This window comes from Schistocerca serialis, chromosome 4 (assembly GCF_023864345.2).
Source record: "Schistocerca serialis cubense isolate TAMUIC-IGC-003099 chromosome 4, iqSchSeri2.2, whole genome shotgun sequence".
Taxonomy (NCBI): domain Eukaryota; kingdom Metazoa; phylum Arthropoda; class Insecta; order Orthoptera; family Acrididae; genus Schistocerca; species Schistocerca serialis.
Genome location: NC_064641.1, coordinates 661,582,865 through 661,595,827, shown reverse-complemented (window position 1 = coordinate 661,595,827; position 12,963 = coordinate 661,582,865). Strand labels below are relative to the sequence as shown.

The 12,963-nt window shown below is 37.4% G+C and overlaps 1 protein-coding gene across 5 annotated transcripts in view; it reads right to left on the bottom strand.

Annotated features, from left to right (window-relative positions):
- The window catches only part of LOC126475530 (zinc finger protein 143-like), a 125,621-nt gene that overhangs the window by 68,589 nt on the left and 44,069 nt on the right, over positions 1 to 12,963 (bottom strand). For 3 of the 5 annotated variants that reach the window (XM_050103469.1, XM_050103468.1, XM_050103470.1), the window contains exons 4-5: positions 11,372 to 11,599; positions 7,231 to 7,374 (exon numbers count right to left, since the gene is read on the bottom strand). In XM_050103469.1, the coding sequence (XP_049959426.1) occupies positions 7,231 to 7,374; positions 11,372 to 11,599 (372 nt within the window). The remainder of the gene's footprint in view (positions 1 to 7,230; positions 7,375 to 11,371; positions 11,600 to 12,963) is intronic. The other 2 variants (XM_050103471.1, XM_050103472.1) reach the window with 2 other exon arrangements.

The following is a 12,963-nucleotide window of genomic DNA, read 5'->3' as shown; positions in this document are numbered from 1 at the left end:
AATGGAAAACCATACCCACTAGCTGGAAGAAAGCACAGGTCACGCCTGTTTACAAGAAGAGTAGCAGAACTGATCCACAAAAGTACCGTACAATATCCTTGATATCCATTTGTCGTAGAATCTTAGAACATATTCTGAGCCAAAGGATAATGAGGTATTTCAAACAGAATGACCTCCTCCATGGCACCAACCCATGGATTCTGATAACATCGACTGTGTGAAACCCAACTCACACTTCTGTCTTCTGACATACTGAAATCTGGGGATCAAGGCAGTCAGGTAGTTGCAATATTTCTCAATTCCTGAGGAGCATTTGACCCAATACCGCATCTATGCTTGTTACCAAAAGTACACTCCTATGGGGTATCAAGTGAAATTTGTGACTGGATTGAGGATTTCCGGGTAGGGAGGATGCAGCAAGTTACCCTCGATGGAAATTCATCAACAGATGCAGATGTAACTTAGTGTGTACCAGACGGAAATATATTGGGCCCCTTGCTATTCGTGTTATATCTTAACCACCTTGTGGACAATATTAGTAGTAATCTCTCACTTTTCACAGATGCTGCACTGATCTATAAAGAAGTACAGTCTGAAAAAAAGCAGCATAAATATTAACTCAGCTCTTGCTAAGATTTCAAAGTGGTGTAAAAATTGGCAGCTTGAAATGTAAAACTGTGCAGTCACAAAATGAAAAAACACGTATTATCCTATGACTATAACAACAATGAGTCACAATTGGAACTGGTAAATTCATACAAATAACTGGGTGTAACACTTTATAAGGACATGAAACAGAATGATGACACAGGCTCAGTCACGGGTAAAGGAGGTAGCACACTTCAGTTTATTTGTAGAATAGAATCTAATCTTATCAACAAATCACTCACGTGATTGGTCAAGTGTACCAAACAGTACCGAAAGGGGATATTGAATGTATACGCAGCATGAATGGTAAAAAGGATTGAATTACCCTTGGGTGAGTGTCACTGAGATACTGAAGAAACTGAGTGGCAGACTCTTGAAAACACACATAAACTATTCCAAGAATGTCTACTAACCAAGTTTCAAGAACTGGTTTTAAATGACGACTCTAGGAATATGTCATGCTCTTCACAGTGGTTTGTAGAGCACGGATGTAGATGTAGTTGAAGAGAAGCAACAACTATGACCACACCATAAATGTAAGAAGAAGAAGACAATCAACTGCTGGATGTGGTGGTGATGTGGAAAAGAAAACAATGAAACTTTTTATGTACTGAATATCAAAGACACTTTTTGTGTGCTACTTGACGTGAATTTGTCTGTATTATGGTGCTATATTGTACAGTTCCGATTAATAAATTATTTTTTGAAGAAAGGCACTCACTTACCACAGAACTGACATGTTCTTATCACTGGCCGCTTGTTCTTTGTGTTAAGTACAATGAGGTTATGTTGCTCGAGATGCTGTTTGTTATAACACTGTTACAAAAACTGACTGCCTTGATGTTTACAACCAACAAGGCTAGAAACAGGAGAGAGGAAGCTGGGGCTGAGAAATGGCTTTTTTAAATAAAGAATTTCATGCACGCTTTATTAGTGATGGAGCTGGGATCTGACAACTTCTGAAATTATTTAAGAATGGTCAAGAAATTTTTTTTCTGAACTTGTAACTTCATCTAGTCACATTTGACAAAAAAGAGACAAGAGAAGCCTTTATCTCTATTATTGTTTTTAGCTACTGGCATACTTCACTGCAGGTGTATTTCCACAGTTATTACTATTCCTGAAAGCAGCAACGTCTTTTACAGGTGCACGATGAATTTCATCATGACTAAATAAATAAATCTCTATAAATAAAAGGCAATGTCCTGACTGACTTACTGACTTATCATCCCAGCCCCAATGATTAGGATAGAAACTTGAAATTTAGACAAGTTGTGATTCTTATATTGTTGGCATCATTTAAGAAGCGATTTTTTGAAATTCAGAGATTTTTTGAAATGCCAACCCTAAGAGGGTGAAATAGGGAATGAAGAGATTTTTTCCTGAAAAATGTCACTATTAAGGCAATTTTGAGGCTAGACTTATGAAAACTGGTTACTTGGTCAGAAATAAAGAAATACATGCTCCAGCATTTTTGGAAATTTAACCCTATGGGGGTGAAATAGTGGGTGAAAACTTTTTTTGAAAATATATCATTATTAAAGAACTACCAAAGTATTTTTAAAGCTACATCTATGAACATTGGTATTTGACTTCTTGGTTACGAATTAAATAATAATAATAATAAGTGTTTTAGTGTTTTTGGAAACTGAACCCCTAAGGGGATTCTTTTAAGAAAATATAATATTAGGAAAGTATTTTTAAACCTAAATCTATGAAATTTTAAATTTGGTTTATCTGTTAGAAATAAAACATACGCATGTCACTGTTTCTGAAAATTCAATCCCTATGGGAGTGAAATGATTTATGATAATATTTCACTGTGAAAGCATTTTTAAAGCTAAATATTTGAATATTGGTGTTTGGCTTCTCGGTTGGAGATGAAGAAATACATACTTCACTGTTTTTTTTTGGAAATTCAACTCCTAAAGGGGTGAAATAGGATCAGACTGATTCACTAACCCATCACTATCCAGCCCAAACCACTAAGGATAGAAACTTGACACTGGAGCGATTGTGGCTCTTATACTGTAGGCATCATTTAAGAAGGGACTGTGCAAAATTCCACCTATAATTGGGTGACATAGTAGATGAAAGTTTTTGAAAGTATGTCGCAATTAAAAGAGTTTTGAAGCTACATCTACAAAAACTGGTGTTTGGTTTCTCAGTCAGAAAATAAAAAGTAAATGTTTCAGCATTTTTGGAAATTCAACCACTAAATGGGTAAAATAGGGAGTGAAAGTCTTTGAAAATAAACAATTACTAAAGAACTGCTAAAGGATTTTAAAGCTACACATAAGACAACTGGCTAGAAAAACAAAAATTTGTGTTTCAGTGTTTCTGGGGATTTAATCCTTAAGGGAGTACAACAGTGGATGAAAATTTTTAAGAAAATACACACATCAAAAAAAGTTTTGCATCACCTCAGTTCCAAGAGTTCCGGAACCTGTACAGAAAATTGGAATAGAGACCAACATAAACATTGTTTCTGCCCTTTTTATTGCTCATGAAAATCACACATGGCATGTTGTACCACCATACAGTGAGACCTTCAGAGGTGGTGGTCCATATTGCTCCACACATCAGTACCTTTAATACCCAGTAGCACATTCTCTTGCATTAATGCATGCCTGTATTCGTCATGGCATACCATCCACAAGTTCATCAAGGCACTGTTGGTCCAGATTGTCTCACTCCTCAATGGCGATTCAGTGTAGATCCGTCTGAGTGATTGGTGGGTCATGTTGTCCATAAACAGCCCTTTTCAATCTATCCCAGGCATGTACGATAGGGTTCATGTTTGGAGAACATGCTGGCCACTCTAGTCAAGCGATGTCATTATCCTGAAGGAAGTCATTCACAAAATGTGCACGATGGGGGCATGAATTGTCGTCCATGAAGACGAAAGCCTTGCCAATATGCTGCCAATATGGTTGCACTATCAGTCGGAGGATGGCATTCACATATTGTACAACCATTGCGGCACCTTCCATGACCACCAGTGGCGTTCGTTGGCCGCACATAATGCCACCCCAATACAGCAGGGAACCTCCACCTTGCTGCACTCACTGGACAGTGTGTATAAGGCATTAAGCCTGACTGGGTTGCCTCCAAACACATCTCCGATAATTGTCTGGTTGAAGGCATATGCGACACTCATCAGTAAAGAGAACGTGATGCCAGTCCTGAGCAGTCCATTTGACATGTTGCTGGGCTCCATTTGTACTGCGCTGCATGGTATCGTGGTAGCAATGATGGATCTTGCCATGGACGCCGGGAGTGAAGTTGCACATCATGCAGCCTATTGCGCACAGTTTGAGACGTAATATGGCATCCTGTGGCTGCAAGAAAAGCATTATTCAACATCGTGGCGTTGTTGTCAGGGTTCCTCCAAGCCATAATCCATAGGTGGTTATCCACTGCAGTAATAGCCCTTGGGCGGCCTGAGCGAAGCATGTCATCGACAGTTCCTGTCTCTCTGTATCTCCTTCATGTCTGAAACACATTGCTTTGTTTCACTCCGAGACACCTGGACACTTCCCTTGTTGAGAGCCCGTCCTGGCACAAAGTAACAATGTGGACTTGATCGAACCACGGTATTGACCGTCTAGGCACGGGTGAACTACAAACACCACAAGCCGTCTACCTCCTTCCTGGTGGAATGACTGGAACTGAACAGCTGTTGGAACCCCTCCATTTAACAGGCACTGCTCATGCATGGTTATTTACATCTTTGCGTGGGTTTAGTGACGTCTCTGAATAGTCAAAGAGACTGTGTCTGTGATACAATATCCACAGTCTACGTCTATCTTCAGTAGTTCTGGGAACCGGGGTGATGCAAAACTTTTTTTGATATTTGTATTTTGTTACATTAAAAAAATTTTAAAGCTAAATTTATAAAAATTCGTATTTCACTTCTTAGTTAGATATAAAGAAATATTTGTCAGGGGATGAAAGCTGCTATGGAAATATCTCCACAAGAACACAAAAGCCACGATTAAAAAAAGCTCTGGACACCAGCTACCAGAACTGCTTTTTGGTCAGAAGTACATTCAGAAAATATCATACTTGTATGGCCTTAATTAGGGTGAAAAAGCTTAGAAGGGATTGCAATTTGTGAACAACATAAAAATTTGATTAAAAAAAATCTCTGCAGACTGTACAGTCTGTGAGCAAAGCAGCAGGCACTAAGCTAGTGTTCATGTAAATGTAATGTATTTAATTAAATATGTGCTGTATGAGTTTAATAAATCTCACTTCAAATTAGATGTAAGGTGACTGCAAATTATTGTGGCACACCACTTGTAATAAATACAACATCAGAAAACAGTTCAATCCTTCACTTTTGCTCACCACAGCAGACAGTGTGGCATTCTGCTGTGTGCCACGCGGGATTAGCCGAGCGGTCTAAGGTACTGCAGTCATAGACTGTGCGGCTGGTCTCGGCGGAGATTCGAGTCCTCCCTCGGGCATGGGTGTGTGTGTTTGTCCTTAGGATAATTTAGGTTAAGTAGTGTGTAAGCTTAGGGACTTATGACCTTAGCAGTTAAGTCCCATAAGATTTCACACACATTAGAACATTCTGCTGTGTTTTTGACACTTACACAATGAAGTAAGTGATTAATTTCCTGCATCTCTGTTGGTATACTTCTCACATTACATGTCCCACAAACATTGACAGTCTTTAAACTTCTTTAAAAATTCTGTAATAAAAGTTTTGACCACCTTGGCACTGACCTGTTAAGGTGATCACACACTTAACTAGTTGCTTGACAAGCACACACACCCAAGAATGCTTGTGCAAGCATGCACAAATACCTTGTGTCTCTACACGACTCAAGCAATAAAATGTTGAGGTCACACAATGATGCATTTGCTTTGGCAACTTTTTTGTGTGTGTGTGGGGAGGGAGGAGGGGGGGGGGGTGAGAGAGAGAAATATATAATATGTGGAGTAAAGTGTGGTTAAACAAATGAACATATGATTCCCATGTTAACTATTTAAGGTAAACAATCTTCCATCTAATGTGCAACAGGCAGAATTAGTTCTATTTGCAGGTGACATTGGTGTTGTAATCAATCCAAGCATACATACAGAAACAGAAGAAACGTTAAACAAAGTTCTTAAAAGTATTGTTTATTAGTTTTCTGTGAATGGTCTCACCCTCAATCTTAAAAAGACACAACTTGTTCAGTTCTGCCCATCTAGGGATACTACACCAGTGATAAGTGTAATACATGGTGAGGAAATAATAAACAGGGTGGAAAGTTCAAAATTTTAAGGTGTCCATGTTGATGAGAATTTAAATTGGAAAAAGCAAATTTTTGAACTTGTAAAACAACTTAGTTCAGCCACATTTGCACTCAGAATCACTGCAAATCTTGGAGAGGGATAAATCAATAAACTGACATATGTTGCATGTTTTCATTCAGTAATGTCATATGGAATAATAATGTTCTTGGGTAACTCATCTTTGAGGAAGAAAGTCTTTGATGTACAAAAACATGCTACATCTGTTAAGGAGTTGGGCACTCTGATTACTCCTTCACAGTACATTTATTCCCTTGTGAAGTTAGTTGTAAATAATCCACTATACTTCAAAAGGAACAATGATTTTCATTACTCCACATTAAGGTTGTCTTTAGCACATAAAGGCGTGCACAATGCTGCAATAAAAATTTTTGATCACTTGCCCATTGATACAAAATATCTGACAGACAGCAAAGTAAAATTTGAAAACAAACTGAGAAAGTTTCTCCTTGACAACTCCTCCTATTCCTATAGTTTTTTTTCTTTTTTGGAAAAGAGTTTTAGAAATGTTCAGAATGTAACAATATGTACAAATTAATTTGTAATGTGAATGTAAAATTACTCGTCCCACATCATTATGATCTATCATGCAAAATGATCTGTGGAACATGTAACTATCTAGCTAAATAACTCAATAATGCACTGCAGAAATTCTCTCTCAGTATCGTTGTTTGTTTTTTTCCAGTTCTCCATATAATGTTGTATTCTTTGACTTGTCCTACATTACAGTACAACCTTTGCAAAAAATGTATTTTAACAGGACCAAATGCAAATTAAATTAAATCAAATCACTGATGAATGTCTACCACATGCATCTCTATTCTAGGTACACTATTACAGACGTACTGGCAGCTAAGAATACTTCCAGGGAATTGTGGTAGAAGGGGGAAAACAAAAGGAAATATCAATGTGTTACTGATAAGTCAAAATACAACCTCTGAAAATGAGGTGTTTGAACCAGGGTGTCCAACCGCTGTACATGGCACTTACTACAGCCAACATATTTAAAAATCCTACAAGAAATTCGCTCAGGAAATGGAACAAATCAATGTGAATGAGTTATACCCCTGACATAAGCTATGAATTCCAAATGTAAAAAATTCAGACTGAATAAGGAAATAAAAACAACGTACTTTAAGATAATGACTCTGTCAGACTACATCTGTGCTAGCAGCAGTTGGTACTAGCCTGCAGTAATGCAATGACAATTTTTTTCACAATGTAACTTTTCTGATACAGTAAATTAAAAGTTGAAAACAATTTGTCTATCACCTCCTCTGGGAGCAGCATGGATCAGTGCAGTTGAACCATCTTCAAGTTTGATTGCTTGCCCCTCCAGATATTTTGGTAGTCCTTGGATAATGATTGTGTTGCATTCTGGAACATTTTCTTCATCAGCTTGGACTTCTTCTGCAACTAAAAACAGAGAACAATTACTGAAATTTTTGAGACATATGTTTCAAATTATAGTTAATGATTGAAAATAAGCACATTTCATGAGGTACATAACAATGAGTATTACCACTAATGCCAAAGCAAGATACTATCATGTTTGGACTCAGCTAACCTTACAAAACCCAAGAGCATTTGTAACAGAGCAAGATGCAACCATCCTGCTTGTTCTTATGCCATGTCTTACAGTCAATTTTTTTTCCTTTCTTTTCTCCTTTCATTTATCTCTTTTTTTGGAGAGCGTACACATGACAGTTACACAAAATAATTTCTCCTTCATCGCTTTTTCTACCAGATTTGATTATTCACTATATAGTTTCTCAATCACTAATGCTAATATTACAGATATTTCACCTGGAATAATTTTTTTACACAGAAATATCCATAATTCAAGATTCGTAGGAAACAAGTAGATGTGAAATTTTCAGTAAGCAATCAGCAGTTTGTTTCTGAAGTAGGTTAGCTCATTTAAGAAACCTCCTTCCCCTATCTTCAATAAACATTTTACTTTTTGAAAACACTTTTAAAATAGAAAGTTATTCATATTCAAAAAATTTGGGTTCCAGAATGTTTGAATCTTAAATAATGCTTATTTCCAAAATTCAGTACAATAGTTTTCTAATTAAAGATTTTCCACCTCCAAAAATGCACCCTTCCACTAGAAGAACTTTTTTTTTTTTGCTTGTTAATTTGATTTGCAAAATTTCATCTTTAGCAACTTTTGGCAGACTCTGTGAAGGAAGTAAGATTGGGGTTTAGCGTCATGTCAACATCAAGTTCGTTAGAGATGGAGCACATACTCGGACTGTTGCAAGGACGGCGAAGAAAATTTTGGCTATGCCCTTTCAAAGGGACTGTCCAGGCATTTGCCTGGAACAATTTAGGGAAATTCGAAAAACCTAAATCTGGATTGCTGGATGTGGATTTGAAATGTCATCCTCTTGAATGCAAGTCAGTGTGCGAACCACCTCGCTTGGCAGACTCTGTAAGTCCCCCCAGAAACAGTCGCTTGGCAGACTCTGTAAGTCCCCCCAGAAACAGAAATTATGTCCACAAAATAGTATCCATTATTTTGCTTTTTTTCTGATAGTACAGGTCATAGTTAAATAGAATTGCTCTTTTTATTATTATTATTTTGATCCTCCGATTTTGCTCTCTTTCATGTCAATAATCAAAATATAAGAGCCAATTTTGATTTTTAATCTTACATGCATCTGTAAATAGGTGTGTAAGACAATGCTTCAGTCAGTTCATGGTTGGTTGTTGGAATGTAAATTCCTCATGAATACGAAGCAAGTTTGCATTGGTAAGTAATCGGTATTAAAGCCAGTGACTTATAATCAGATGTTAAACATCTCTGTTTCACTAGCAATCGAGATGTCAAAAAAATGACCAAAAATCACAACTTCAGTTACACAGTGGTGCAGTCATCATTTTAAAAAACTTGTCACTATATCAAATAACAGTAGGAAGGCAAAACACTGAAGATAAGCAGCCTACTACTGAGGTAAAATCCATGTCAGTAACCTTAAAATCTGAGCTGCTGGATGCTTTACTTGCTATTCTGGCATACGATCATAATAATTCTCTATTCTTCTAAGTCAGTCTCTCTCTCTCTCTCTCTCTCTCTCTCTCTCTCTCTCTCTCTCTCTCTCTCTCGTAACTACTAAACTTTAAATCACCCCAGAGTTCCCAATTTTATATACTAATCAAAGCTCCAACAACTTATAGTTATCTGATATCGCAGACTCTCTAGCACTCTTCTAGAGAAAAGTGCTAGAAATTGAACTGCATACTGTAACAAGATGCAAGAGGAAATCATTAGGATTTATTTATTATTAATAAGCAAATCACATAACCACAAAAGGATAAGCTAACTTCCACATAAATAGCAACAGGAAACAACAACAATTACAGTTTTGTTTAGCTCAAATTTCACTAGCTTTCATCCCCATCTTTTATTGCTGTCTGTAGAACTTAGCTCCTCACTATGACACCTCAGTACTGGCAACACATTTATTTTCCTGTTCATGCTGCCCCACTCTGATATAAAATCCTGAGGGATTTCTATCTTTTTTCCTCCCATTGATAAGTTTCAAAAGAAAATCAAATCAGGAATTACTTCACTTTTTCACTTCTCTAAAAAAATGAAAGTATCAGAGATTACAGACTCAATTGAAATCAGTAACTTTACCTTACACTTTCCCAGCCAGCAGCTCCTCCAAGTCACCATTGTCTGGTTTCACTCATTGTTGCACCCAGAGTCCTCATTGCCATTCTCATCCCATGAACTTACCACAAGTCTCAAAATTTTCAGAAAAATCACCTCAATTGGATGCCTCAAAATTGTTTTATTGTCACCCAACATCAGGTTTAGTTTATCATTTGTTTTCAAAATTCCCAGAAGTATAATTTTTGTAGTTTCCACTTTGTCTTTTGGCTTCTTCTGCTTGTGAATCTGCTTGTGAATCTTAGAGGCACCAATCAACTTAACTGACCTGTTACTCCCTCCAATGAAATACTGTAGTTGTTCACATTGTACACAACAAGATATTAGATAATGTACATTAAAGATACAGTGTTATCCAATTACGAGTATGTAACTATAATTTGAAATTTATTTACTAAATAATCAACTTTACATAAGTGATAAATATGACTTGCACTCAAAAAAATGTAATTCACTTCAAGAGTATTGTAAGAAAAAAGGAATGAATGTATCTTTTGTGTCAAGTATACAATATAATGAATAAATGTCAAGTTGTAGACAGGCACAATGAAAAGCCCACATCCTTCGCCAGAGCTCTGATTACCTATCACCATGCCCTTACATGAGGAACATCCTACTTGAGGTCCTTCCCACCCCTCCTAAAGTTGTGTTCTATCGCCCACTCAACTTCCACAACATCCTAGTCCATCCCTACGCCAATCCCAATCCCTTGCCACAAGGATCATATCTCTGTGGAAGACCCAGATGCAAAACCTGCCCAATCCACTCACCCTGCACTTCCTATTCACAGATTTATCCTACCCCATCAGGGGCCAGGCCACCTGTGAAAGCAGCCTTGTCATTCACCAGCTGTACTGCTATCACTGCACAGCTTTTTATATTGGTATGACTACCAACCAGCTGTGCAGTGAGATGAATGGCCACTGCCAAACTGTGGTCAAGAGCAAAGTAGCCCATCCTATGGGACAACATGCAGCTGAACATAACACAATTGATTTCAATGGTTTCTTCACTAGCCAAGCCATCTGGATCCCTACCTCCACCACCAGATTTTCTGGACTACACAGATAGGAGTTATCCTTACAACAAATTCTCTGCTCCTGTAATTATCCCAGCCTCAACCTACAGTAAGATAGTGTACCCACACCCACCACCCAACAGTTTCCATCCCCTCTGTCCTATCATCTCCCACCCTGTTTATTTGCGGCCCTCTACCAATGCATCCACCTGTCTTTCCTCCCTCTTCTCCCTTTTTCCCCCCATCTCCCTACCCCACAGCCTCCTGAATCTGTGTCCACCAGACAGTGTTTGTCTCTCTCCCCACCTGTACACTACTATCCTTTCCTCTTCCCCACCCCCTACAGTTTGGTGCTTGCATCCCAAGTGACAGCTGCATTCTGGCCCCAAGATGCTGAAGTTGGCAGTTGTGTGTCCATGAGCTGTGCTTGCTTGCGTGTATGAATAGTGTGTGTCCCTCTTTTACTGGTGAAGGCTGTGGCCAAAAGCTTTATGTAAGTGTCTTAATTGTGCATGTCTGCAACTTGACGTGTCTTCTTTAAAGTAAGTAGCAATCTGTCTTTTCCTAAACTGTTGATATTCCTACCTGGAGTTTCCATAGTTTGAAATAATGAACAAACAATTTTAAAGCATCTAATACAGCAAACTTCCTATAAAGGGCACCAATTTATGTACAAGTGACAATAGTTGAGAGGTGTGGTTGTAGAAACAAACCTTGTTCTTCAACAGCAACTTCATGAGCAACAAGTGCCTCTGTTCCATCTGCTAAAGTAACAGAAGTAAAATTTCCACTTGTGCTACTAATTAAGAGATTTCCCCCTTCTAGCTCTTCAACCTGCTCGATTTTTATAGAAACTGCACCATTTCCATCTTCTTGTGCCACCGAGCCATCATCCAAAACAGTAAAACAATTCAGTACTTCTAGTTCTTGTGTTGGAACTGCTACAACAGTCAAAAAGATCAAATAAACAGTTTTCAAAAACTGAAGTGGTTTGTAACTTTTGTTCCAATTAGTTGCTGGAACAGCGTTTACTTTAAGACTCATGCACAGAAAAATCTTTATTTTAACAAAATACAGAAGATATAGGAGTAAGGCAGGACTTTTTCAATCACTTTACTATTCACTGGGAGACACTGTTAAAAATAAAATATTATTCATAAGGTTTACTAGAGGACTTCTGGAAGGATTGTTTCACTTGTCTCAGCAATGGTCAAAAGAAAAGATACAGAAATGCAAAAATCACTATGTAACCTGGCAATTAGGTGTGCATCAAGTATGATGATGCAGCACAACCTTTTCCACCTGAAGATAAATTAAGATGTACATCATCTGCTGGAATACAGTGGTGCTGCTCCTCTGCAATTCCTCTCTGGAAGTTAGGATATGTTCTGCACTAGTGAAAAACTTAACAAAATGGGGACATAACTATAACTACTTTTCGATAATTTGGTGTCTGGTATTATAAATGGCAAACACTATATTGCATAAGTGCGACATGTATTCAGTTTATTTATTTAGTACAAGAATCAATTTTTAGTACATTGTCTGTACAAATGATGCAGGACGTGGGTAAACATAATTAATTTATGATTACAGCAGCCATTGTGACTATATGGACAACACAAACCAAGTGCATAATAATATAAACTGACCAACTGATATACTACATTGTTTCTACATTTGATACCAGAGATAGTAAGAGACACTACATGATAAACACACAGTAAATTATAGTGTGAAATGGTACAATGCATAATTAACAATATCTGGTAAATGATGCTTTCTTACGATGATATTCCAGAAATTCCAAGACAGAGTAGAACCAGTGGTCAAGCAAGAAATGTTTCTACTTTGCCTTAAACATATTTAATTTTTGTAGGCATTTTAATTAAGAAGGCATATGGTTTATGACATAACCTCAGTATGATACAGACCTCTTTTGCATAAGGTTGCGCTTACTGTGTTTATGTGTAGGTTCAGCTTCTGCCTAGTTTCATATACATGTATATCATGGTTATGTTTGAATAGGTTTCCTTTTAAGATGCTCCCCTCTGTAAAATTTAGTACTTCAAATATATACAAACAAGGTAGAGCAGTATTTTCAAAATTAAAAAAGGGGTCTACAGAAGTCACTGCATTTAGCTTTCATTATCAGTCTGATTATCTTTCTCTTTATTTTTAAATATTTTTTTTTGAAATTGTGGAATTCAACCAAAATATTATTCTGTGCATCAGTAGTGACTGTATACTCCAATCATACACTGATGAGCAGTTCGTATTTTGGTTGAGAATCATTACAGCATAC